Below are 27,906 nucleotides of genomic sequence, written 5' to 3' on the forward strand. Positions count from 1 at the left end.
TGGGGTTAATGAAACTGGATCTCTGGCAGATGCTTTTCCAAATGGCTACCCCCCCCCCCCCGGGACTCACTCCCCTGCCTCACTGGCTCTTGCAGCTAGAAACGGGGGGAGGAGTGGGGAGGGGGTGTGTGTATGTTATTAAAAGTATCATCTGTTCTTTCCCTGGTTGCCATGGAGAACATAGGGTGGTGGTTTTCTTTGTAGCCACTCCCTCCCATTTTGGAAAGTTGTGGTCCCATCCCTGCTCAGCACCTTTCTCTCCCGGAATTGTTGTGCATCTCTTCTGTCACGGAATATGCTGTAAAGCTGGGTTTGCCTTACTGAGAAGACAGAGGTGGAGAAAGATCCCCAATCATTTCCCGTACCATCAAAGAAGGCTCATGGGGAGCTGGAGGTAAAGACACCCACTGAATGCCTGGGCTCCTGTAGCCATTTAATGTAGCCTCAAGACTAAAAAAGGGCTTCTCCTGCCTGCCTGCCAGTCATGTCTGGTTGGACTTGGCCAAGGACCAGGAGTGGGTGGGTGTTCCCAGCTCTGATCTTGGCATGTATTTAGTCTTCATTATGGTTTGCCTCCTCTCACAACGCCCATCCAGAAAAAAGGGGAGGCACTGGCTATGCTTCAAGTGGAACAACCCTGCTGAGTATGGCGAGGGGTCCTGCCTTAAGGTCCTGCTATAACAGACTTGCATTCTTCTCCCTGAGATTGTGTGGCTTTGACCTAGGGGTAGCTGGGGGGTTCATATGGGTAGGTCACCCTGCTGGCTGGTTAGTCCCTGGAAGCTTGAGCCTCACCGTTTTTGTCCTGTGCTCTCTCAACAGATGGCGACAACACCATGAAGCTGCACCCCTGGCTGGCAACAGGGAGGGAGTGGGGAGCCTGACGTCACCCTGAAGACCCTGCAGAGCCATGACGTCAACGGTACAGACCCTGCGCTTTCCTCTGCTGCCGCATGCACCCGGCCAGGACCAGGACCACAGCTGTGACCAGGAGATTGAGCGGCGGTACCAAGTGGTGCCCTCAGTCGTTTGTGCCATGTGCTGCCTCTTTGGGATCATCTACTGCTTCTTTGGTGAGAAGGGTCGGGAACATTGGGCCTTGCTAGGGGTATAGCAGATAATCAGGAACGTGTCACAAGGCACGGAGAGTGGAGGCAATTGATTGTCTGAATGCCATTACCAGGTCCACAGAGCCCGTTCCATGTTTAGTTAGCCCTGTGTCACATTGTCTGCCGCTGCAATGCTCTTGAGGCTGCAACCCTGGGCTTATGAGAAACATTTGAGGGGTGGGGGACGTACTTTTGAATAAATATGTCTAACACTGGGCTGTATGGGAGAAGGAAGAGGCTGGCTGCCAGCTTTTTGCAGCCTCTTGCTAACTTGCTCTGTCAGTCTTCACCGTTGCAGTCCTAATGCTCGTCAAGGCAGTCGTATAACAGCAGAGTACTTGAAGGTCTGTTTCAGTACTTCTGATTCTGCCATTCTGAACTGGAGGATGGCAAAGGTCCCAGTAGCTCATAGGGACCAGAGTGGGCTTTGCAGACTACATCGCGAGGCAGTGCCCCAGTGGAGAGATTAGCTGGCTTTCCTGGGCCTCCAGCTAGATGTTACAGAGCTGAGACAGGAGTGCAGAAAGCTGCCCAGTTGGAGGGACATGCCCTGGATATAAAAACCCCACATCCCCCATTGGATACCCCTTTGTGATACAGCAGCAGAACCATTTGAGGAGGAGGAGGAGGGTCATGCACTGGGCAGGTCCCCTGCCCTCCACAGCGTGTGTCCCAGCAGAATGGGGATGGCCCTGCCCTGCTGGAATGAACAGGTGGTTGGATCTGTCTTGCGACTTTCACCCTACCCGTTTGCTTCCTCCCTTCCTCAGGCTACCGTTGCTTCAAGGCAGTGATGTTCTTGACAGGGCTCATGTTTGGCTCCGTGATCATCTTCATGCTGTGCTACAAAGAGCGAGTGCTGGATACGCAGCTGAGTGTGGAGGCCTCCGTGGGCATCGGCCTGGGTATCGGGGTGCTCTGTGGGCTGGTCACCATGCTGGTGCGCAGCGTCGGGCTTTTCATGGTGGGGCTGCTGCTGGGGCTGCTGCTGGCCGTGGCCACGTTGGTGGTGATGGAGCAGTTCTACCACCCACCCACTGTCTGGATCCCTATCGGCTTGCTGCTGGGCGTGGGTATGCTGTGCGCTGTGCTTACTTTGCAGTGGCAGCGCCTCTTCACCACACTGTCCACCGCTGTCTTTGGCAGCGCTGTCATGACAGCCACTGCCGACTATTTCGTTGAGCTCTTCCTGCTGCTGCAGTATGTCTATGAGCGCGTCAAGGTGGCACCGGCCAGGCCCATCTGCTGGTACAGCTGGGTCATCCTAGGTACTTGGCCTGTCCTGGCATTGTTGGGCGTCCTGGTGCAGTGGAAAGTCACAGCCGAGGGATACTCGCACACAGAGGGTGAGTGGGGCACTCATTGGATGGAGGGGGAGAGGGTTGGAAGTGAACAAAAGAGCAGCCACATTGGATCACTCTGACTTGGAGCGTTATCCTGCCGTTGTCTCCAGTTCAGATACCAGTCCGTTGTTTTTGGGATTATGTTAAATTCCAGCTCCACATCCGCCTCCCATGTAATTGAGGAGAATTCCGTCAGCACATGGATACCAAAATCTTTGGGGCTGGGGTAGTATTTCTCTCCTTTCAAAAGATTGTACAGTTGTTTAATTATGGGTTCATTGAGTGCAAATAAACTCTTGGGAGTGATAAGATGTTGCTTGTCAGTTATTGCTGGTGGAGCTTGGGATGTGCACTTGGACAGGCACTCCACATTGGCTTAGCATCCCAGAAAGGTATCATGCATAGTGAACAGGGCTCTCTACCAACTGTGGTCAGGGCTGTGTTGGCCAACACAGGCCTGACTATTCTGGATACCAGGTTCTGTATAACCGGAGTAGGTTTATCTTTGCAATCTGTGGCATGAGCAGGCCTTTCTTCTGGAAATGGCCAGCCCTTTGTTTCTTCATGTAGTCATGCCTGTGTTCAGGCAAAAGTAGGGTTCCCATTTTTTCTGCCGGTACCTATAGCTGTGCTCTTTACAGCATCTCAGTGTGCAGACCCTTTGCAGGTATCAAGGGGCAGTTTTTTCTTAGGTTGCCTAATTTTTACAGACACTGCCTCTACACTGATTTAACAGACACTGCCCATAGGAAATATGATTGCAGAATGCTGAGGGTGCATCGCTTTTCTCCAGGTCGATAAAACAAAAAGACGGGCTATGCGGGTTCACAGTGAACGCTTTTAATCAATTTCTTTGTTTGGCTGATAATCGTTTAGTTATTTGACTTTTTGTCAGTCATATTTGGATACATTTACATATTACAGAACCCATTTGGCAGATTATGTACAAAATGGATACTTCCTTGTAAAATACGTGGATGATATAAAGTTTAATAAACAGAAGCTAATACTCTATTTTTTTAGAAGAAAGGCACTCTTTAATATTTTAATGAGCTTTGGAAATGTGGTATACATTGTTATTGTTAAGAAATCAGGTTTCCAATATATTAAAGCCATAAACGCCAACTGTACAAGTTGAAGATTATCAGTATGTTGAAAATTGCAGATTCATGAGTCGTACTTTCACTGATCTCAATTCAACACTGTCAGCTTCAGTTGCATTGGTTTTTGTCACTAAAAGTAGTCATAGAACTTCACTCTAAGAAACAAAAAGTGTACTGACTTTGCCTTCAAAGTGAAAGGAAAAGCCACCTCTGGTTTAGCCAACAAATGTAGCTAATGAAAGGGGGAAAGGCATACGAGTTTCCACTGGTTAATTAGGAACATATTTTAATGTGATAAAAACTTTAATTGATCAGTGCAATGCAGATTAAATTTTTTGTCCTAATTCAGACATAGAGTATTGTTTATCCTAGAGTTAAACTACTTGTTACATTTAATCAAAATCAAAGTGCTCAGTGATGTTGATATTAATCATTTGGTCAAATAAGTCATGTCAGGATGGTGTTCAGTAGATGTTACTGAAGCCCGAATCGGCAGTACCGCCCCATCAGAATACTGTAACTCGATCTTATAGTGGGCCATCGCTCTTAAATGGGCCATCCCAGTGCCCCATGTTCCCATGAGGCAGTTGTTGTTGGTGGTGGTGGTGGTGGCGGCTCCTAATCATACACTTGTCACTCTAGGTTTCTTGTCTCACCTCACTCTTTCTTCCCCCCACAGTGATTATCAGTCGGCAGCAACGCCGTGTCCAGCTAATGAGGATAAAGCAACATGAAGAGCGCAAAGAGAAGAAGAAGAAGCGGCGACCGCATCCTCACCCACACCTGCAGCATAAGGCCCACCCGCCAGAGCCTGCCTACCGCCGCAAGCCAAACCCTGTGCGCCGTTTCGATGGAGATGTCCTCTCCCCGGTAAGTGGAGGCCGCTCTGTGCATGGGCAGGGCAGTGGGGATTTGGGAGTCACAGCTACATTGGGGGAGGGGGGATTCTGTCTAGCAAGACATTTATGGAAGGGGTCCGTTATCCCCCATTCTTTTCCTCTTGGCCTTCCTGTCTGTCTCTACCGTCTCACTCACTCTTCACCCCTGGATGAAAAAATGGGGCACCAGCTTCCTGGAAGTTTCTCACCTGATGCTTCCCCAGTTCAATAACCATTCTGTGGCGGAAAGGCCTTTTGCCTCTGTGTCCACTGTGCATGGACAAAGTACTTCTATGATGTTCCCATAAAAGAGTAGAATAAACCAGAGATGAGCAGGACTCCAGCACTGTAGACCAATTCAATGAATGCTGCCACTATATGTAGGGTAACTAGAGCTAAGCCAGTAAGGCATAGTGCTGCAGGTGTGGGGGAGTGCCCCACATAGAGGGGGGGCATAGAGTGCCCACCCGTTTCCAAGTTCTTGCAGGCCAGAAGTGCAGAAAAGCACCTCTAACTTCTTTTGCAGTCTGTATGAAAGTTCTCTTTAGCCACAGAGGAATCTCTGCCTGTGATCAGTAGTGTTGCCATGGGGCCTTTGGGGAACTGTGGACATTGCTGATGGGTGTAGGGAAAATAAAGTGACTTTCTCCTGGTATAACAGCGGATCTGGCATCTCTCATATGAGGTGGGGAATTTTATTATCCATGCTAACCAGTGGCCAATATACCTTTACACCTAGTAAGCCAGTGCTGACTTGTTTCCTTAGAACTCATCAGCACATGGCCTGGGGTAAGTTGTGGTTTAAAACACCCACTCCCCCCACACCCCACCCTGAGATACCCAGATGCACAGAGAACTGTAGTACTGTGGCATGGTCACAACTGCAAGGTGACTCAGGTTCCAGTAAACTCATGGCAAATTTGTAAAATGTGAGCAGCATTCATATAACACTGAGTGATAAGTGCTGCAAAGTGCTGTCTGTTGCAGGTTTAGTAGTGTGCATCTGCTGGCCAGTTTTCATATGAATCTGCTGCAGCAGATCCCAGTGTATTTGCAGCAAACGTTACTGCCTCACAAAGTGTAAAGCACTTCCATTTTTCTGGTCTGCCAAGGCTAGGCACAGGCATGTCAAGACGTAGCCTCTCTGACAGTCTTTTCTGGGATTGTGAATATCCCTCATCAGGAAGTGCTGCCAGCCTTTCTCAGTAGGTGTGCAGGAGAGAAGGCTAGAGGGCTGAGGAGGAGTCCCAGTAACAGCTCAGGGTAGCATGTGGAGGAACAAGGAAGCCCAGGCTGATCTACTCTCAGCAGACAGCAGAGCCACACACTGTCTGCCCGAGAGACCCCTGAAACAAGTCGAGGACGGCCTTTCTGTGTTGTGAAGCTACAACGGGGAATGGGGGGGGGGGAGGATGGAAGGCAGCGCCACCTTTTCTCTTCTCCTCCGCCTTGCAGAGCTACATCCAGAGCTTCCGGGAGCGGCAGACGGGCTCCTCTCTCAACAGCCTCCTGGCCAGTGCTCATGCCGCCATCGACATGGACTATGACTGTGGCTCCACCGTGCCCCTGACGACAGGCTCCGGCCCTGCCATGCGGGTATAGTCCAGCATCTGCCACAAGGACACTGTCTTCCACGGTCACATGGATCTGGTTCTGTGGATATCTTCGCAACTGTGCTGCCATCCGGACTCGCAGATACTCTTCCCTGGCATTTGTGGGTTTGGCCTGGACCTGCAGATGCAGTCCAGCATCTCTCGACATGCACATGTTGTTATATGTGGAATTCTTCCCCAGTGCTACATTGGCTCTCACAAAGCTACCATGGAACAAGGAGCGAGGGAGGCATGTGAGCATGTGCTTGGGGGGCAAAGGGCTGAAGAGAGACCTGGTTGCACAACCCATCTAGGCAGGGACTGTGGAATGCAGGACTCCAGAGGGAGGCCAGAAAGATGAACAGTTGATCATCTGTGCCCACCTTCATGAAAATGACAAGAAACTGCCAACATTCCCCGTACACCTCCACTGGAGCAGCCCAAAGACTGGGTGTTCCTGTGGTCTCTTGCCGCATGATGGACCCAGTTCTTGTCCTGGAACTTGTCTTTTCTGTGAACTGACCTCAAGGACTGTCTTAGGGGCATGAGTGCCATTCTGTACTGATGGCGGCAGGATTGGATTCAGCTCACTCCAGTCTGGCTGGAGCTAGCCAGCTCAGGGAAATGGGGTCCTCTGGCCCTGGGCCCCTAGCCCACACCAGTGCCTGGCATTCTGTTTAAATGGGCAGCTGAAGGAGGGAGGGGGGAAAGGGTGGGCACGGGCACCTGGGCCACCTGGGTTGGGCTGCGCAGCTGTCACAGTGAGTGTGCAAGCGTGAGTGTGTGTGGTGGAGCTGGGGCGCATGTGGACATTCTGGCCGGCATCCGGGCAGCAAGCCTCTCCCCTCCCCCTCCCCCGTGTCCCCCGCTCCTCGTCCTGGAGTGGGTGGGGAATACCCATGTACATATTCTTGTTGCCGTTATTTGTATTAATTTATTATCGACAAAGACATGGGCCTGAGGAGCTCTGCTGGACTGTCAGAAGTAGGAATACAGAGAGGAGAGCAGACTCCCTTCCCCACAGGCCCCGACCGGTGCTTGCTTTCTCTTCCACCTGTCCTCACAGAGCTGCAGGTTGAACACGTGCAGGGAGTAAGAGGTGTTCACCTGCATAGCCGTGTGTCAGAGGTCGTGGTTTTGCTCACCTGCCACCCCTCTGAGGGATGTCATCCCCATCGTTAAAGGGACCGGGGGGGGGGGAATCTATGAAAGGAATGGGATTGGGAGAGGATCCAGCACAGCTCTGCAAGGCCTTTCTTCCATGGGGAAACTGCATGTTTCTATCACCAATTGCCACTGTTGTCGCCACAGAAAAACGTTGCACTCTTGGTTTTTGTTTCTGTTTTGGTTATGTCTCTTTTTTGTATATGTGCCAAACGCTGCCGGGCTGCGGCTGCGCAAGTAAAAAAAAGAGAGAGAGAGAGCCTTTCAGAGCATCGCCTCCATGAGTGACTGTACCAGAAGAGAGGGGCTGTGGGCAGGAACACCACGACGTGCCTCTGAGGGCCGGGGGAGGCATATGCCTGACGACAGAGCGGGGGAGGGGGAGGGAGGCACAGCAGAGGTGTGCCTACTGCTGCAGGTGGCACGTGGGGGAAGCTGTTAGCGATAACGTGAGTCACCCCGTACAACAGAAACATTTTGAGGCACCACGTCGTCGGCCTGCTTGGCAGGGGCAAGGTCATGTCGCCGCATCTCACAGGTCGCGTGCCTGTTCCGCTCAGAGGCAGTTCTGGGTCTGTCTGGAGCTGTTGCCCCTTCCAGCATCTCCTTCCGGCAAGGCTCGACCCAGGAAAGCCTCAGAATAGAGCAGGGGGGAGAGGTCTCTGCACCAGTGCTCCCTCTAAGCTGAGTTAGTGTGAGCTAGCTCACAGTTTTCTAGCCTCCGGCTCACACATTTGTGTCTGAGCTCAGGGAGGAGGGCTCCAGAGCAAGCTAATTTATGCAGTCGCCAAATCACCTGCTCACAACGTTAATGCCAGCAGTCGCTCACAAAGTAGAATTTCTGCTCACAAGACTCCGCAGCTTAGAGGGAGCATCTGCACCCTTCTCCCTCTCCCGCCAGCTGCCTTTCTTGAGATAGGTCTGGCCCTTCATCCCTGGTTCTTCCAGGAATCACCCTTTAAAGCGCTCCCTGGAGGCAGAACACTTCCGGACTCGCCCACTCGCTGTACCCCAAGGGCAGGACCCATCAGAGTGACAGGCTTCCTGGCCACTGGGGTGCCCGCTGGGGTTTCCAGCCTTCCTGCCCCTCCCTCCTGTCTTCCTCTGAAGGGCTGTGCCCTCAGCCACGTGGGGCTACGGAGGCTGCCATCCCCTGCGCCCAAAGGCCTGGGAGGTGCTGGCCAGTTGCTGTGCTACACCCGGCCACGCCTCCTTTCCCTCTGCTGCCTCCTGGGGCCTGCCCCCTGCGTTGACCTCCAGGTAGGGGGGGGGACCTCTTTGCTGCTGCACTGTCTCTGCCATGGCCCTGGACTGCTCCAGCTGGCACATCTGGCTGACCTGGGAAGCACGGCATGGCCATCACCAGTGGTCTCCCCTTGTCAGCTCTCACAGCAGGACTGTCGGCAGCTGTAACTGCGGGGGCATTGTGAATCAGCAAGCCGTGTTTTTTATTGTGCCCAGACAACCCCATCATCCTCGCCATCTGGTTTCTCTCCAGAGTCCACAGATTGTCACTTGCACCTAACTACATGCCGTTCCAAAGACTTAAGCACTCTTCTGTGTTTGAAAGAGCAGGCAGACATTTCTGCCGATCTCCAACATTCCTGCACTTGATTCCATATGCTGTCCCTGAAGGCTTACAGACCTCAGGGACAAAATCTGTGGGTTGCAGCAGGAGGGAGAAGCAGAAAAGTCCTTCCCTAGGAAGGGTTCTGTTATTAGATGCAAGCCAATCCGCCCCCTTTTCTGACCCTAGTTTCTCCACAAGGGGGTGAGCTTGGAAATGCGCACACACACGTGTACCTATTCCTGTACATGCCCCATCTTGGGGCTCTTGCCTTGTGCCGCCTCAGAAGCGATGGCTCATGATCCCTCCGGGCGGGCTGTGGGTGGTGCAACGCAGCGGGACACGAGAGGTCCTTAAGCTAGGGGGTGTTCAGAGGTGACAGGCTGGGGCCCTTCACTCCTCCCGTGTGGGTCCACCTGATGGTTGCCCAGCATAGCAGTCTCACCTACCAAACAGCACGAGGAAAAGAAATCAGGAATTGAACATTTAATAAAGCAGAACCTGTTGCCCTTGGCATGCAGAACAGGGAGACAGGAAAAGGAATTGTCTTTGTGTCCATTCTTCTGTTCGTCCATGTAACCGTTAAATTTGCGATCTCCACATTCTCCTGGCAGCCATGGCCTTTCTCTACCCACACAGAGCTCTACTGCTGTCAGGACCTTCCCAAAGCTAGCACTCTGTAGAGAAAAGAAAACGTTAGGGAACATGTGAGATGCAAGTCTCAACCCAGGCCCAACATTGGCTTCCCAGTGTAGAAGAAGAAGAAGAAGAGATTGGATTTATACCCTCCGGCCCTTCACTACCCAAGGGAGTCTCAGAGCGGCTCACAAACTCCTTTCCCCCCCCCCCCACAACAGACACCCCCTGGGAGGTAGGTGGGGCTGAGAGAGCTCTGACAGAAACGGCTCTTTTTTCAAGAACAGATCTTATCAGAACTACGGCTTGCCCAAGGCCATCCAGCCAGGTGCAAGTGGAGGGGGAGTGGGGGAATCAAACCTGGTTCTCCCAGTACGAGTCCTCTGCGCACTTCCCCACGACACCAAACTGGCTCTCTGGGGTGCAGAGCACTCTCCCTTGTGAGGGCCCTTGGTAGGTGACTAGGCAACAGTTGGCCTGGATGCGGGGAAACAAGTCCTAAGAAGTCCTTCAGTGGCAGTCTGCCTCCAAGGGGTCCATCAGTTTGCCCCCACCACCCAGATGTGGAAGTAGGGCCAACGCCAAGGGAGGGAACACTCCTTAAAAGAGCTAGTCCAGAATCACTGGGGGCAGATGGGTCAGGAATGGGAAGAGGAGGTGTCTGCCAGCCCTTCAGAGGCTGACCGTGGACAATGCGGAAGGCGTGACGGCAGGGAGAACCCCGTGGAATGTGCCAGCAGCGGGGAGAGAAGGAGAGCGTTGGGAGTGAAGAAACGACCCCAAGGTTCTGGGTGGCCCACTTCATGGTGGGGTCGTCAGGGCCTTTCCGCTTCCGCCAACTGGGAGCTGAACCTGCCTCAAACTGACTCTGCCGACTGGCTTTAGTTAAAGTAGTGGTGTTGGTTGTTAAACCACTGAAGCATTTCCCCGGCTGAGTGTTTTTTTAATTTGGGGGGGGGGTCTGTGTTTGCCTTCTGCCAGAGAAGGTCCAAGGAAAATACAAGTAGAACAGGGGTGGCGCAGAAGAACCGTTCAGCCACCCTCCCTCTGTCGGAAAAAAACAAGAACATGTCCCAGATTCCCCTTCCTCCGTCAGTCACCCAGTGCCAGGATCGGTCGTTACCCACATCTTGACTCAGCCTCAGAGTCCAGTGCCCCACGCCAGCGACAGATTTGGCCCATTTTTCCCATGTCATAGGACAGGGATCTGCAGTCAGTCTCGTCAGGATAAGGAATTGTTTGCATTTTCATTTTCTGGGACTCCCTTCACCCCAGCCAACTGTGCCGCAGAGCACATGTACCTTGAACTGTGAGCCGGGCCTTGGAGCGGGCGCTGCCCACAGTAACCTTCACCATCCCACTCATGCCGGGAGTGGTCGGGCACAGCCTTAACCTATGTATGTGTCCCACACTCTCCATCTGCACTTGTGAACTGGGCTGTAACTCTTCCCCATTGAGGCTCCACTGGGGGGTGCATGACAGAGGAGCCGATATTTCACACTCAAACTGCGCTTCTGAAGGAGCCACCACTTCCACCCCGCGCAGAGCCCGCACCACGTGGACCCCTTCAGCTGCAGGGAAAGAGTAAAACCGCATCAGTTTCCCCCCCATGCGATACGCAGCAGCCTCTCCTCTCTACGTGTACACAGAGTGTGTGGCATCTCCGCTTTGCCCTCCCACCCAGCGCAGGCACACCACTCTGTGCTTTGACCACTCCTCCGCTGCTCTGACGGCCTACTCCCTTATAACCAGCCCTGATGTCTGGCCATCCCATGTACATATTCCCACTGACCTTCCACAAGGAGACATGCCGTGGAGCGATCATCCAGTGCATCGCAAGTATACAGGCCCTCATCTGCAGGTTCGACACAGTGGATGACGAGAGTTCGGTAACAATCCAAGTTGCAGATCTCATATTTCTGGCCAGCAAATATCTCCGTGTCACCGCGAAACCAGCGCACTCGCCCACGCGACTGAGACACGGTACATTCCAGTGTGGCTTTATGCCGGGCTAACACAGTCTTGTCCCGCAGTGGCTTTATGATGCGGATGGGCAGTGCTGTGGAAGAAGCAGATCCTAAGCCTCTGATAATCTGACTCCCCTGACCCAGAACTCTAACCCTAACCCACTTCCACCTACTTGACAACAAGGCTCAGCTCTAGGCAGCAAGCCATCAGCAGGCCCCCCCCCCGCCCTTGCAAGGTTTTATTTTTTCTTTTCAGAGCCGCATGAGTCGAGGGAAGAAGAAATCCCAGTGGGCTAGAGAGTGAGCCCCACACCCCACGCTTGCACGTATTAAATCACCCCAAATGTATGTAACGTATGTCAGCTGCCAGTCCTGCAATGCAAACTTGCCATTCATCTCCATCCCCACAAACATCGTCTGCTTCTCAACTGATACCTACCCACTAGTACCTGGGGTCAACCCTTTCCCCTCACTTTCCCTCACCTCTTATCCCCAACCCAATTCCACTAGCTGAGGCTGAAGGTCACCTGGGAAGCCCTTACCCTCCACTTCTAGGCAGGCTTCTGAAGTGGCTGCCTTGGCCACAAATCGGACTTGCCCTGCATCTTCCGGACGGACGCAGCACAGAAGCAGGAAGTGCCGTGTCCCTGGTGAAGAAGAAAAAAAGTGACAATATGCTTACGGGGACTTGCAAGGTTTTGCCACAACTCCTTGGAGGAAAGGGAGTGGGATTTAATCCAGGCAACATAAGGCAGTAGCTGGAACGGTGCTGGCTGTGGGCAAAGGCACTGTGTGTACCTGCTGTAGTCCTCATCAAGAAAACTAAAGGCCTTTTCAGGCAATCTTTTCAGAATAAGAAACAGAATTATTGCATATGCTCCAAACATATTTTTGCAAAGGCGAGCTTCTGCTGCAGTTTCTCAGCAATTTAAACCACACTGCGCAGTTGCTGGGAAAACACATTGTAGGCTGCAAATATTCAGGTAATTGGATGGTGCCTGTGACAAGTGACCCAAGTTCCCCGCTCCAGCCTTTGTATGACCTTTAGAAACCAAAGCAAGTACAAGCAAACTGTGCAGAATAATCTGGCCACCTATTTCAGTGAAACAGTTATATGAAATCCATGGAAGAGAAAAGTGCTTAAATTCTGGCAGGAGTGTGCCTCAGTGCAGTAATGAGACTGCCTTTCCCTTCACAATGAGTCATTAAGTAAACTTTCATTTCCTCCCATTTAAAAAAAACAACAATCTGAAGATTGTTGTGCAAATTTTCTTACATAATTCTAGTGAATTTCTTCTCTAGTGCTAGAATATACATTTCCCCTGAACCGTGCCTATAAATACCCCCTGCAAGCTATAGCAAAGCTATCTCATTATTAGCAAGGGTATCCCAAATCCAGGCATTTACAGAGGGTGAGATGTTGAGCCATTTATGCTAGACTGGATTATTGTGGGACAGAACAAAAAACAAACAAATTTGATCTTTCTAAGGGAATTCTGCACACACAGGGTAAAGACACACTTAATATTTTTAGAGCAGTCACAGCAAGTTCTCCACCCACAGTGTTAGCACTACTTTGCACCTTCTGTTGCTGAAGTTCCTGCAACTGGAATGTGGGATCAGCCATCTATCCTGTGCACCAGCAGGGTAGTCCATCCGTTTGTTTTTTTCAGTCCATCCTTCCCCTTAACCTATCCATCCCCTAAATCATGACCTTTTTTAATGCTGCAAAACTAAGGGCTGCCAAGAGGAGGAGTTGTGCCAATGAAAGCTACTAGCCAGCAGGTGCCCCCCACGGCTCACCGTGACCCCGACTGTGACCCCATTCAACCTAACCACCCTGTTCAACCCAACCATGAGAAAAACTTGCAGAACCAGTTTCCTTAAATTCATCCCAGAAACAAAAAAAAGTACATTTGTACTGAATGTGGTGAAGCCATTTTGTAACTGACACCACTGTTCCAAATACATTGTATCTGTCGGTCTACACCCTAAGCAGACACAACTGGAAATGCATGGAAGAAGACCCCCGCAGAAGAAGATACACAATACAATGCGGAAGATTCTTGCACCAAAACTGCACCTTAGGTCACCTATGCTGAATCCCAAGTCACCTCATGTAATGATTTCATGTTTAACTGTGTGTGTGTGGCTTTAAAAGTTTGGTTTGCATGGCTGTGATGATAATCTAGAGTGCTGGAATCAGGCAAGTGATAGGATTGGTGAGTGACAGAGAGGGGGAGGGGTTTTGGAATGGATGCTGTGTGGAGGATTTGAATGTCTATCAAGAGGGTCAGTTAGAGATGACAGTTGATGAAGAGTGGAAGGGCAGTTAAGCTATGTATGAGAGAGAAGGAGAAGCTTCCCTGTGTGGGTTGTTAAGTTCTATGTCTTAGAGTTGAATAAGACAGTTGATAAGGAGTTGATTTTGAGGTCTGAAGGAGAGAAACAGTGAACTTGCATGACCTTGAGTTTATGTTACAATGTTACTTGAAACCTCCCTGTCAGTAAAGGAGAAGCTTGTGAGAGACACCAAGCAATTGTTCAAATCATTCCCAGTACTGTTTACATTGTTCTACCCTCGTATTTATGCTTTCTTTAAATAAATCCTATTTCATTCAAGTATACCAGCTCTGGAAAGAATCCTTCCTCAGACCACATAGTTCCTCGAAAGCCTAAAATCTTGATCCACCTACCCAGTGATAGATATTATATTATAAAGGTTTGGAAAGCCTTATAAATTTCCTGGTGGCAGCCGGATTACCCAGTAAAACAAAACATAAAGAACATTTTAAAGTAAAACCAGACCTCCCCAGATAAGAGGTCGTCACACCTCACACTAGACTTCCAGTCTATTTCGGGCAGCTGCAGTCCTTGCTCACCATAAAATAGGATAGAGAAACGTGTCGTACCCACCACATCCAACATCCCCACTTACCTTCCTGCCTTATTTTCACTGTGCTGGTTACTTTGATTCTGTCCCCATCCAGGAACCATTCGCCTTTCACTTCTTCAAGTGACACCTCACACATGAAGACAGCATTTTCGTTCTCCCGAACACGCACATCTTCCAGCTCCCGCACAATCTGAACCTGACGTTCTACAGAGAGGAAAATATCCATGGAGTTGGGACTGAGGACTTCCTAAGGGCAACTCACAAAGGTCTAACTGAGAACACTAAATCTGATAAGTCTATAGTACTGGTCAAGGAACATCCTCCAGTGATTACTGGACCCAATAGATGGATTCCCCACTCAGCAAAATATCTTTCCCAATAATTCCCAGCCATGATTTGGAGCTCATGAATAACTTTGAATAAAACCAGCCTCTAAGAACGTCAGATGAACCCTAGTGGATCAAGTGAAGTCTAGCATCTTGCTTCCAACTGTAGCCAGCCAAATGTTTCCAAGAAATCCACAAGAAGGAAATCAAGGCACCAACCCTCCACTGTGATTTGTTGCCAACATCTGTTATTCAGAGGTATACTATTCCTGAGCATGGAAGCTCCCTTTGGTTATCATGGCTAATAGCTGTTGTGAGATCTAGCCTCTATTTGTATAACTCTTTTAAAAAGCTATTTAATCCCTTCCTGTGCAGCCAATCACTCCCATCTCTGACAAGCCCAATGGAGTTCCTTGATATCCAAATCATGCAGTGGTCACATTACACATTTCTGGTGGTTTCGTACTGGTTTAACCATCATGAGTTAAACCAGAGAATCCTGGAAATGATGGACTGCCAAGTGATCTGGAAAAGATCCCTTGCTCCCTGTAACAGCACTACAGCTCCCAGTGTTCCCATAGTATGGGGCATGACTATTTTGCCAGTATAAGCTTGTGGAGCAGATATACTTTTCTGATAAGAAGAGATTGGATTTATACCCCACCCTTCACTACCTAAAAGTGTCTCAGAGCGGCTTACAAACTCCTTTCCTCCCCACAACAGACACCCTGTGAGGTAGGCGGGGCTGAGAGAGCTCTTGACAGAAACTGCTCTTTTTCAAGGACAGCTCTTATCAGAACTATGGCTTGCCCAAGGCCACACCAGCAGCTGTAAGTGGAGGAGTGGGGAATCAAACCCGGCTCTCCCAGATTAGAGTCCGCGCACTTAACCACGACACCAAACTGGCTCTTGATTCTAAAATCAGAGTTGTTGGAGTGCAACATGGTGCCACATATACTGATTTGGAAGTCATTCCCCCCTCATTCCAGATCTGGGGTGGGGAGTGAGGGGGGCTGACAATCTCTCCCAAGTGGTAAAACAGATGCATGCTCTGCACGAGCTTAGAGGCATTCATAATTTATTTATGGCTTCTCATATGTCAGGGCAGATGTGGTATTAAAAGCATGTTCTTTCTTGGCTCGCATTAAGCTCTGAACAGTTAAACACGATCCTTCCTCTTCAGCCTGCTTTCTAACTCTCTCGCCACAGAGTTGGAAGGGATCATCGTCATTGAGTTTATAGTCTTTATTCTAAGACCAGCCATCCGTGCTTTAACAACGCAACAACATAAACCCACCACCATGACCAGGGACTGTCAAATGTCGTCTTGAAAGGTCTTAAAGATAAAGATTCCACCGCCTTCCCTTCCTGGGCATGCTTTTCCCTTGATGAAATGTTCTTATAGTGAGGATTTTTTAAAAGATCATTTATGCTAAACCCAGCTTCCTGTACAAGTTGTACAAGCTTCAAGAACAAGACTCTGACTCATAGCTGTGCTGATGATCCACAGCCCACCTCCGTGGCACACGAAGCAGCCATCAGGGTGGCGGGAGGGGGCATGACGGCATAAAGCAGAGACCAGCAGACCCCTGAGAACAGGAGGCTGGGCGGCCAGTCCCAGCTTCAATCCCCCCCCCTCCCTTAGGTTTGCTGCTGTATCCAACAAGCCATACGTACCAAAAACACACAGTCTGGCAGAGGCTCTGGATTCTCCAGCACACCCCAACCTGCATCCTCAAGACTACAGTGGATAAGCTGCAAGAGGCGCCTGCGGCCCACTGAGTACATGCGACAGTTGGGCCTGATCTGGATCTCCTCCCCATCCTATGAGAGCCGGAAAAACAAAGGTTGATGAAGGGCTGATCGGGGCAGGAGGAAGCAGGAAAGCCCTGGGTTGAGTGCCACCGTCAGGTTTCCCGAGGGCACAGGTGGAGGGTGGTGGCAGAGGTGGCATGAACTGGGACATGCAAATCAGCCGTGTTGGCTCACTCTTTCACAAGAAGAGGAAGAAGGAGAGCCATGGTCCTCGGGAGAGTGGGGGAGATCCAGGGAAGACAAGGGAGTGAAGTGCAGCGAGTCGCATTCTCACCTTGTACCACTTCACGTCAGCCAGAGGCCTGGACAACTCACACTCAAAGGTGGCCAAGCCTGTCTCAGGGACGCTCATATCCTGGGGAAAGCGCAGCATGGTGACGGGTGGCTCTGCAGGGACAGGGACAGGTGCAGGTTGGAGACTGGAAAGATATCAAGCGGTCAACGTGCTGGGCTTAGCTAAGCCAGGGGCACCACCCCACTCCAGCACGGCACAGCAAACCAGCCCGCAGTCCTCATCCACGTTTGCTTTGGAGGACTATGGCCCAGCAACTGAAGCCCTCCCCCGTCTACAAATCTCCTAACCTGCCAGAGTTCTGAGATTCTTCACTCTTTATGCAGCACTACTGGAACATTAATTTTTTGTGCCAGTGTTTTCTGTGCTTAGCCCGTAAAGTGCGAAGGAAAGATGCAAGTGCCCCAGAACACAGTGGATGTACCTGAGACAGCCACAGCCAAAAGACTGGCTCTGCTGTTTGAGACAAGGAAGATTTAAGAGCACTACGCAGGGTAAGCACTGGGTGGGGGTAGTCGAATTCGAGGCTTTGCACTTTTTGTTATATTGCCCAGATTGCCCGGAGGCATGGGTTGGGATGTCACCAGTACGCGGACGACACCCAGCTCTATCTGTCATTGGGCGGCCGGTCCGACTCCAAACCAGAAGCTCTAGACTGGGCATTACAAGCCGTGGCTGGTTGGCTTAGATTGAGCCGTCTGAAATTGAATCCAACGAAGACAGAGGTCCTGTGCCTGAGTTGGAAGGGCCCGAGGGTAGGGATTCCCGCTCCCGACCTTCGATGGGGCATCATTGGTGTCAGCGCCACAGGTTAGGAGTCTGGAAGTGCTCCTAGATGCCTCCTTAACAATGGAGGCTCAGGTAGCAGCCACTGCCAAGTCAGCCTTCTACCACCTTTGGCTGATTAAGCAGTTGGTTCCCTTCCTGAAATGCAACGACTTGGCAACAGTGATCCACGCAATGGTCACCTCGAGATTAGACTACTGTAATGCCCTCTACATGGGGCTGCCCTTGTCTCAGATCCAGAAGCTGCAGCTGGTGCAAAATGCTGTGGCCAGGCTTTTGATGGGACTCCCTATTCGGGAGCACATCCAGCCTATGCTAAAGACATGGCACTGGCTGCCTATAGCATACCGGATTCATTTCAAGGTTCTTACCTTTAAAGCCCTATATGGCCATGGACCTACATACCTGAGGGACTGCCTTTTCCCCTATGTACCCCAGAGAGCGCTGCGTTCAGGGGCCCAGAATCGGCTGGCCCTCCGGAGTCTCAAGGAGGCCAGGCTGGCAGCAACCAGGGCCAGGGCTTTCTCGGTGGTGGCTCCACTCTGGTGGAATGAGCTCCCAGAAGAGACCAGGGCCCTGTGGGACCTTTTCCAGTTCCGCAGGGCCTGTAAAACGGAGCTCTCCCGCCAGGCTTTTGGAGCTGCCGTGACTACTAACAACTGGCAGCCATTGTCTGGAGAGCCCTGTTTCCCCTGGGACTTTAGCTACAGCCTGAGCCAGCCGCCGAAGACATTCTAAGAAGCTCAAGGAGCCGACTGCGAGAGGAGAGAACTCAACAACAACGGCTGTGGAATCATCACTACTAGCCCTTTATTATGTTTTATGGTTTTAGAATTGTTATTTGTATTAATTGATGCTGTTTAATTTTTATTCTATATTATTGTAAATTTTATGTTGTTTTTATGAAAGTTGCCCTGAGCCAGCCTAGGCCGGGAGGGCGGGGTAGAAATCTAGTAAATCAAATCAAATCATTATTTTGCTCAGCTGTTGAAAAACCCAGATGCAAAGGCACAGCTGGGCAGCGGGCAATATCAGCACTGCAGTTCAAGGCAGATGGCCCACAATACACAGGGCTCCGATGCCAAACAACTGCATACGTGAAGGCAGACTCATGCCAGAAATCAGCCAGGGCTCTTTTTGGGCAGGAACGCACAGGAACGGAGTTCCGGCTGGCTCCCGAGTTGGCCACGCCCAGCAGGAACTCATTAGCATAATAGGCCACACCCAACAGCAGAAAGTCATTAGGATTGGCTACATTAGGGGTGTGTGGCCTAACATGCAAAGGAGTTCCGGCTACAAAAAAAGGCCCTGGGTTTTGACCACAAACAAGGTCAACAGAATAAGAAGGGAAAGGTGGGTGCGGCTGGATGACCACACTTTTGGTAACATGGGGGTGCGGCCTAATGGGCTAATGAGCTGTGCTGTCAGGGGTGTGGCCCAATATGGTAATGCCCTAATGTAGCCAATCCTAATGAGTTTCTGCTGATGGGCGTGGCCTATTATGCTAATGAGTTCCTGCTGGGCTTTTTCTATAAAAAGAGCCCTGAGCACCAGTCATCTCGCTTTTCCACTGCTCTTCCCCCTCCACTCATCCCTGACTCACTCTATGTACAAGCAGGCAATTCTCATCCACCAGAGTCAATTCCCCCCCCCTTTTTCCTACCCGCCTCAGTACCTCGGACCAGAAGACGGGCGCTGCTCCGCACAGTGTCAGCAGTAAAGGCCACAGTACCCGAATCATCTAGGGTGAGCCCCATCAGCGTTAAACTGTGCACGCAACCATTCATGCTCACTCGGCAGGTGGAGCTGGGCTTCATGCGGATGCCGTCACGTGTCCATACCCCAGGCACGTTGGCATGTGATAGTTCCAGCTCAAAGGTCACCGTTTCCTTTTCAACAGTCTCCACATCCAATAGTGGTTTCCTCACTGTCACTCTTCGGGCTGGAGGAAAGGAGGCATAAGAGCTCAGCACAGAGTGCAATAAAGAAGGCCAATGCTATGCTGGGGATTATTAGGAAGGGTATTGAAAAAAGATCAGCCAATATCATAATGCCCCTATATAAATCAATGGTGCGACCTCATTTGGAATACTGTGTGCAATTCTGGTCACCACACCTTAAAAAGGATATTATAGCTTTGGAAAAAGTGCAGAAAAGGGCAACTCGAATGATAAAAGGGTTGGAACACTTTCCCTATGAGGAAAGGTTAAGGCGCTTAGGGCTCTTTAGCTTGGAGAAACGACGACTGATGGGTGACATGATTGAGGTTTATAAGATTATGCATGGGATAGAGCAGGTAGAGAAAGAGGTACTTTTCTCCCTTTCTCACAATACAAGAACTCCTTGTGGGCACGCCATGAAACTGCTGAGCGGTCGGGTTAGAACGGAGAAAAGGAAGTACTTCTTCACCCAAAGAGTGATTAACACTTGGAATTCACTGCCACAGGATGTGGTGGTCGTGGCTACAAGCATGGACGGCTTCAAAAGGGAATTAGATAAGCATATGGAGCAGAGGTCCATCAGTGGCTATTAGCCACAAGGTATAGATAGGGGTTCTGGGGCAAGTGATGCTCTGTCATCTTGGTGCTTGGGGGGGGTCAACAGTGGGAGGGCTTCTAATGTCCTGGCCCCACTGGTGGTCCTCCTGATGGCACTGGTATTTCTGGCCACTGTGGGATACAGAGTGTTGGACTGGATGGGCCTTTGGCCTGATCCAACATTGGCGTCTCTTATGTTCTTATGATCCATTTTCACAGGGAAAGGGGTCTGCTCTCCAGGAGCAATAGCAAGCGGGCAAAAAGAATACAAGGTCTCCGTTCCCTTCCCAAGGGATGCAGTCCCAGCATACCCCTCCCACTGTCACAGAGGATCATTCCCTCCCTAGCCTAGAAATGGGCATTCCATTCTGACTGGAGCCACTCAACCTTTTGGAACTCTTGCTAGTACTTGGCACTGAACACCAAGACAGAGCTACCTGCTGTAAAGAACAAAGAAGGGTCACTGTTGATGCCAGTGGGACTTCCAATCTACAACAGACAGGACAGGGGAAGAAACCAGAGGTTGACACATACGTTCCACACTCAGCCTGGCTTGAGTGCGGTCATGCAGGCTCTCGCAACGGTAGGTGCCTCGGTCAGAGAGTTCAACGTTGTGAATGGTGAGGGCTCGCTGATGCCCATGTGCCTCCATGGAGTATTTGACCGATGGCTGGAGCAGGATGCCCTGCTTCATCCACTGCACTTCCGCATTCTCCAAGCTTAGCTTCACCTCCAAGTGCACGTCCTGACCCTCCTCAGCCACCAAGTCACGCTGTGTCTGTACAAATAGCACCTGAGCCTCTGCAGGAAGAGACATCAAGGGTAAGAGCTCAGTACAGGAAACACCAAGAACACCTTTCTTACCTTTCCCAAACACATCTCAGTCAATGATATCTGGCTCTCTGTTTGGAGGGAACCCTGGATTTGTAAACTCCTATATGCTGATCATTATACACGAGGGTAGACCTATTTCATATGTTTGCAAGCACAGAATTAGGTTCTGGCTTCAGAATTCAGCATCTTGAGAAGCTTAGCTTTAATTTTTAATAAGTACAAACTGAGAACCAGCAGAGCTACAGTGATAAAACTTGTACTTGCAGTGCCTGGCATGATTTCAGAAGACAAAGGTAGGATCTAAGGAGGACTTCCACTACACTTCAGTAAGGTGTCTTTCATGTCTAAAGCAGAAAGCTGAAGCATGTTTGTGAGGCAAAGCCATCCTGGCCCCCCCTCAAGGGTTAATGTGAACAGTAATGGGCCAAGTTCATCCTGTTGGTGTTACTAATTGGTTCCTCAGCCTATATAGTTCTTATCATCTTCAAGATCAGAGGTGAAGGTGGCATGATTGGTGTCTCATGAGAGCCTGCAGCCCATAGGGTGGGGTGGGGAGAGGAGAGCCAGGGGTGACGATCTAATCTTCTAGAGGCTTCTCCTAAGAGCGTGTTCTGATTGGATGTTATCTTCACCTGATGTTACTGGGCCAAAAACTATAATTCAGCTAAGGCCCGAGATAAAAGAGACTAGTTGAGATCCTGTTGGGCCAAAGACCTATGAACTGCTTGAATGGCACTTGCTAGCAGCGTAGAGAACGCCTTTGACTTTGGCCTCTGACTTTGGAACTTAAGGTTTGTGCTATCTTATAAGAATGATTAACACATGGAATTCACTGCCACAGGAGGTGGTGGCGGCTACAAGCATGGATGGCTTCAACAGGGAATTGGGTAAACCTATGGAGCTGAGGTCCATCAGTGGCTATGAGCCACAAGGTATAGATAGGAACTCTCAGTCTGGGGCCAGGGATGCTCTGTATTCATGGTGCTTGGGGGGAGGGCAACAGTGGGGGGGCTTCTAGTGTCCTGGCCCCAATGGTGGACCTCCTGATGGCCCCTGGTATTTTTGGCCACTGTGTGACACAGAGTGTTGGGCTGGATGGGCCATTGGCCTGATCCAACGTTGGCTTCTCTTATGCTCTTATGTTCTTAGTGCCAGCCCTAAAAGTGTCAGACAGTTGAGCTAGTTTCTTTGCTTTCTTGCTGCATGATTTTAGAGAATCGATTTAGCAATAGAATAAACTTTTATATTATTTGAACTTGAAATAAACTTAATACATTTATTTTTAAAAATACACAGTGGTCTGGTTCTATGTGAACAGCTGCCCTGGGGACCCATGGGGTTCAGGCTTGTACTTCTTCCCAATGTCAAATTGGCAAATATAGGAAATTGTTTTTAATTAATTACAATTTATTCAGATCATACAATTTGAATTTTCTTGGTGCAGAATTCAGAACTGAGGTTGGGCGGGAACAGAGCAGGCACCACCCTTGCTTTTGACTCACTGTAAATCTGGGAGTCCCATCTTGTACTTGGTCTAAGCGTCTGGCATTGTGGATGGTGAAGGGTCGCTGATGCCCATCTGGTTCCACTGAGCACCTGATGGACAGCTGGAGCAGGATCCCCTCCCCAGTGAGCTGAGATTCCCATGACTCTTCCCCAAGCAATATGTCTGGTGTTGCCTTGACGGTTATTTACCTTGTACACTCAGCCTGGCTGTGCTCACCAGGCCTTCTGCGTTGACAGCCACAGTGCCACTGTCGCTCAGCCGGCACTGTCGTATTGTGAGGGTATGGCACAACCCATTTCTTGTTGTGGTAAGCCGTTCACTGGGTACCACGTCTTGGCCATTCAGCTGCCACTTCAGGGCCACATTGTCAGGAGACATCACGACTTTGAAGGCAGCATCATCCCCCTCCAACACTGTTAAGTTGTACAGCTCAGAAATGATCTCCACGATCCTGGGGACTGGGGGAGAAGTGCTGGGTGTCAGGTCTTGAAAGAACTCACTCCCAACACTTTCTTGGCAGTGATTTGTTTATTGAGAGGTAAAGAGGTTTCAAGCATAGATGAGTCTGTGTCAGAACTGACTCCCTTGGCGCTAGTTCTGCAATTATACATCTTTCAAACAATCCCTCCCCCAGTGACCAGACCAATGACACCCATACATCCAGCCCACCAAAATCTACGGTACACCATCAGCCCTCCTACAACACCTGCAAATCTATGGTTACATTATCTAGCAGTGTCTGGTACCAGTGTCTGGTACTCAAGGTCAAGCACACATACTTCCCACCAAGGGGAGGCCCCACATGGATGCAATTACAAGCTTGCGTGACTCTAAGCAAAGCAACTCCACACACGCACTCACACACTCCCCGCCCCGCCATTCCCAGCCAGAGTGAAACAAGGCAGTAAGCTTACAGATATCAAAGACAGGCAGTTAAGAACCCTATGGCAAACGAGGCCCGAGTTTGACACTGGGTCTGTATTGGACTCCTTGTGTTTACCTCATATGCCTATTTGCATAATTTCCTGCCAGTCTGTGACCAGTAGCCCCTCACAGAACAGTTATAGGTTTTATCTAGGCAGGACCCCACATATACTTCTCCCCATGCCAGTATTGTTCAGCTTTATGAAGAAGAAGAAGAGATTGGATTTATCCCCCACCCTTCACTACCCAAAGGTGTCTCAGAGTGGCTTACAAACTCCTTTCCCTTCCCCCCCACAACAGACACCCTGTGAGGTGGGTGGGGCTGAGAGAGCTCTTGACAGAAACTGCTCTTTTTCAAGAAGAAGAAGAAGAGATTGGATTTATACCCTGCCCTTTTTCAAGAACAGCTCTTATCAGAACTACGAACAGCTCTTATCAGAATGAAGGACAGAGCACAGATGTCACCAGCCCTGTGGGGTATCTTCAGTCCTCACGTCTGCCACCATGATGCATAGAGGAATCTGAATATGGGTTATTGGAATCAGAGGACTGTAACTCTAAGGACATTAGGACTCACTCTGTACTGTGAGGATAGCCAGGGTGCGGTCCTCCTTGCTCTCACATGAGTACTCGCCAGCATCCTCAGGCCCCACCTGGCTCAGGGTCAAAGAACGCTCTCGGCCCTCTGCTCGAATCTGCAGGCGCTCATTCGGTTCCAACTCTTGGCCATCCTTCAACCACGATACATCACCCTTAGTTTTGCACAATTCACACCAAAACAGCACTGTGTCCCCCTGAAGTGCTGACACATCTGAGAGGCCCCGGACAAACTTCACCGGCAGCTCTGAAGAAGGCAAAGAACAGAGCGACTGCAGAGAACAGACAGGACAACGGGAGAGGGGGAGGTTGTCTGGAAATGCGCATGAATCCCTGGTCACACTGTAACTCAAACCTGCCTAAGAATCCCAAGAACCACAATTTCCTTTGTTTCTAAGTTTCTGGCCTTCCTAACAATAAAGAAAGATTTGAGGATACCTTGGCAGGATTTCCTCAAACATGAGAAACTAGAAAGATCCGGGAAAGGACGCCCTGTAATCAGAAGGAAATAACTTTTGCACTCCTTCCCGTTCGTCTTCCATGTCCTGTCCTTTTTGCTTGTTTGTTTCTGCCATCAAGTCACAGCTGACTTATGGCGACTCCTTATGGGGTTTTCGAGGCAAGAGGCATTCAGAGAGGATCTGCCACCTGGTGTTTTCATACCAAACACTAGCCAGGGTGAACCTGCTCAGATGCTGAGATCTGACCAGATTAGGTCAGCCTGGGCCATCCAGACTTACCCAATTGTGTCATTTGTTCAGCGGTCTGGGGAACTGACATTGATGTGTTTGTAAGGACAGGCCTTGGCCTGTCCTTACAAACACATCAATGTCAGTTCCCCAGACTGCTGAACAAATGACACAATTGAGTAAGTCTATAAATGCACATTATACATGCCAGTTGAACCATTCGAATTCAAGGAACTAATCTCCCTACTGTACGTCTTGGCAGCTGTGTGACTGAATTGTCCCAAGCTACACACCAAGTCTAAATGTCAGTTGCTGCATCATAAAACGGAAGACATTTTGAGAAGAGATTTTAACCTTCTTGCAGATGGTACAGACTGATTTCGAAGGGGGTGCAAAACAAATGTAAGGTTTGAAAATCAGTTAACATAAGAGAACATAAGAGACGCCATTGCTGGATCAGGCCAAAGGCCCATCCAGCCCAACACTCTGTATCACACAGTGGCCAGAAATACCAGGTGCCTTCAGGAGGTCCATCAGTGGCTATTAGCCACACGGTATAGATAGGGGCTCTGGGGCAAGGGATGCTCTGTCTTCTTGGTGCTGGGGGGGGGGGTCAACAGTGGGAGGACTTCTAATGTCCCGGCCCCACTGATGGACCTCCTGAAGGCACCTGGTATTTCTGGCCACTGTGTGATACAGAGTGTTGGGCTGGATGGGCCTTTGGCCTGATCCAGCAATGGCGTCTCTTATGTTCTTAGGAACTCTCAGTCTGGGGCAAGGGATGCTCTGTCTTCTTGGTGCTGGGGGGGGGGGTCAACAGTGGGAGGACTTCTAATGTCCCGGCCCCACTGATGGACCTCCTGAAGGCACCTGGTATTTCTGGCCACTGTGTGATACAGAGTGTTGGGCTGGATGGGCCTTTGGCCTGATCCAGCAATGGCGTCTCTTATGTTCTTAGGAACTCTCAGTCTGGGGCAAGGGATGCTCTGTCTTCTTGGTGCTGGGGGGGGGGGTCAACAGTGGGAGGACTTCTAATGTCCCGGCCCCACTGATGGACCTCTGCTCCCTATGCAGTTTCAGCATCTTTACAGGTCAAATCCAGATCTAGAGACCAAAAAAAGCAGAGATCCAAAGGGGGTCAAGCTGGTGAAAGACAACACTGTACTCTGCTAGAACTTGCTGTTATTGTCATAAAAACATGAATTGCTAACTGGATCACACCAAAGATCCCTCTAGCACTGGAAGGTATTCCACAGGCAGATGTCTCTGGATGTTACGGTGATGGCAATTCCTTGTTTGTCTTTAATATTTGGTCATTAGGATTCTATTGCCTTTATACATGGAGAACCTACTTAGCTGTTGTAGCTAGTAGCCCCTGACAACTCCCATTGTTGAAAATTCAGGCTATTTCTTAATCTGCCCAAAGGATTTTGCCTCTTCTGCAGTGGAAGCTAATAGAGAAAAACAATGGGAAGCCAGGCCCAGCTGCACATGCATTCCTCTCCTGCTGACCCTGCTTCTAGCTTTACTTTTACTTCTTTTACAAACTTCTCAAGCTGCTTTTCATAGTTTTCCATAATGGCACATAGCTGAGGAAATAAAATAACAATAAAACAGCAGTAAAAAGATAAAATGCATTTATATCAATAACAACAGCACAAATAGCAGCAATAATATAATGGACCAGGAAATGAAACATAACAATTAAAAGCTAACAGAAACAAACAGATTTCTGTAAAAACCTCTGCAAAGTTGTAGCCAGACTTATTTCTCAAAGGAAGGTTTTCTAGAGTTCTGGGGCCGCAACTAAAAGGCCCTGCTATGTGTGGAGACCATTATAGCCTTCCCATACATTGACATTTAAAACAAGGCCTCTTTACCTGACCTTTACTATAAGGGAGGTTTGCATGGAAGCAGATGTTCTTTGAGATACTCAGAACCCACACTGTTAGGGCTTTATAGGTTAAAACTGGCACCTTGAACTTGGCCTGGAAAATTATAGGTAGCCTATGAATGATAGCTGCGATCACACACACTAAATAATCCACTTTCAGTGCACTTTCCAACTGGATTTTACTGTGTGAACTGGCAAAATCCAGTTGGAAAGTGCACTGAAAGTGGATTGAATGTGGATTATTTAGTCTGCCTGATTGCAGCCAATAACTGTATAACACGGTTTCATCGGCTAACACCTGGCCAAAATTTGGCTGCAGTATTTCACAGCCATTGAAGTTCCTGGTTATTGCCTCATGTAAAGTACATTACAGTAGTATAACGTACAGGACATTAGGGCTGTGATCAGATGTGCAGTTTAATCTGCTGCCGTTGCTGTTCCCGTATGGATTTAAAATACACAATCAGACAGCAGCATCTGTCTGTCATGCCCCAGTCGTCCTGTTCTCTCCCCCCCTTCACTACGTGTTTATTTGATACCTTTGAAAGTCTGGTCCTTTTGGGCTGAGCTGGTTTCAAACCAGATTTCCTGTTGTCTGATCACTCTGTTGTGCACCCCAGGCCATCCGTCAGGTCTGACAGGTCTCTTGTTTTTCTGCTGCCAGGTTTTTTTTACTAGTTAGCGAAGTGTGCTCAACTGCATATTCGTACCTCTCTCCCCCCCCCCTCCCCCAGGGGCTGCTCTAAATTTTGTTTCCTTCATAAAAACTTTCAAACAAAAACTCCCCTGTACTTCAGCTTTTTCCTAGGCTTTGGAGTAGGGTAAATTGAAAAGTTTAGAGAGGGAGACTACATGTCCCAGCAGGCTGATCAGCGCTTGTGCACATACCCACAGGACAAACTTTTCTAAAAAATGGCTGTCAGCCCCATGATCTACATATCCCAGGAGGCATAGCAGCGCTTGTGTGCACACTCAAGGGAGAAACTATTTTTTAAAATGGCCGACATTAACACTCCTTGGCTGCCAGGTTTGATAAGCGTCTGATTGCTATACTCTGGATCAATTAGAGGCAGGGAAACAGTGGATTAAAATGCACGTCTGACCGCACACTAGGGTATGGATATCAGTGGCAAATCCCAGCCAATAGAAACCCCAACTGACAATTCTGTTGGAGCATTCCAGGCCACTACTGGCTGATGGAAATCCAAGACCAAAATGGGGCCCAGAAGCAACCCCAGGCTCTATGATCTTGAGATTTCAAGGACAGTTGGATACCATCTCAAACAAGCTTTCCCCTAAAACAGCCCTGTGAGTCTCCCACCAAAACTATTATGCTGCAGGAAAAAGCTTAGCTCTTCACTGTCACATAAGGCAGAAGAAGTCACACTTGGAAAATTATCTCTTCAACCCATCCCTTAAAGGCAAAGCCACCTCATTACATACAGAGCCT

At 49.7% G+C, this 27,906-nt stretch overlaps 2 protein-coding genes across 2 annotated transcripts in view; one reads left to right on the forward strand and one right to left on the reverse strand.

Moving 5' to 3' along the window:
- Positions 1–321: 321 nt before the first annotated feature.
- TMEM198 (transmembrane protein 198) lies at positions 322–7,449 on the forward strand. The gene is made up of 5 exons (XM_015427373.1): positions 322–394; positions 823–1,073; positions 1,880–2,455; positions 4,235–4,425; positions 5,889–7,449. Exons 2-5 carry the CDS (start codon positions 911–913, stop codon positions 6,033–6,035), a joined length of 1,077 nt encoding a protein of 358 aa, XP_015282859.1. The 5' UTR covers positions 322–394; positions 823–910; the 3' UTR covers positions 6,036–7,449.
- Positions 7,450–9,090: 1,641 nt separating this feature from the next.
- The window catches only part of LOC107123997 (obscurin-like), a 73,710-nt gene continuing 54,894 nt past the window's right edge, over positions 9,091–27,906 (reverse strand). The window contains exons 13-24 of the mRNA XM_015427371.1: positions 23,854–24,120; positions 22,541–22,810; positions 20,546–20,812; positions 19,150–19,416; positions 16,671–16,783; positions 16,324–16,405; positions 16,259–16,291; positions 14,298–14,459; positions 11,902–12,006; positions 11,185–11,451; positions 10,694–10,963; positions 9,091–9,433 (exon numbers count right to left, since the gene is read on the reverse strand). Of these exons, the coding sequence (XP_015282857.1) occupies positions 9,426–9,433; positions 10,694–10,963; positions 11,185–11,451; positions 11,902–12,006; positions 14,298–14,459; positions 16,259–16,291; positions 16,324–16,405; positions 16,671–16,783; positions 19,150–19,416; positions 20,546–20,812; positions 22,541–22,810; positions 23,854–24,120 (2,111 nt within the window). The 3' untranslated portion in view covers positions 9,091–9,425. The remainder of the gene's footprint in view (positions 9,434–10,693; positions 10,964–11,184; positions 11,452–11,901; positions 12,007–14,297; positions 14,460–16,258; positions 16,292–16,323; positions 16,406–16,670; positions 16,784–19,149; positions 19,417–20,545; positions 20,813–22,540; positions 22,811–23,853; positions 24,121–27,906) is intronic.

Source organism: Gekko japonicus, unplaced genomic scaffold (assembly GCF_001447785.1).
Source record: "Gekko japonicus isolate JY-2015 unplaced genomic scaffold, Gekko_japonicus_V1.1 scaffold2129, whole genome shotgun sequence".
NCBI lineage: Eukaryota > Metazoa > Chordata > Lepidosauria > Squamata > Gekkonidae > Gekko > Gekko japonicus.

Coding starts and splice junctions, on each gene's coding strand:
- TMEM198 (XM_015427373.1), top strand. CDS start 911: ATGACGTCAACGGTACAGACCCTGCGCTTTCCTCTGCTGCCGCATGCA. Junction 2,456..4,234: donor GGGATACTCGCACACAGAGG/GTGAGTGGGGCA, acceptor TTCCCCCCACAG/TGATTATCAGTCGGCAGCAA. Junction 4,426..5,888: donor ATGGAGATGTCCTCTCCCCG/GTAAGTGGAGGC, acceptor TCCGCCTTGCAG/AGCTACATCCAGAGCTTCCG.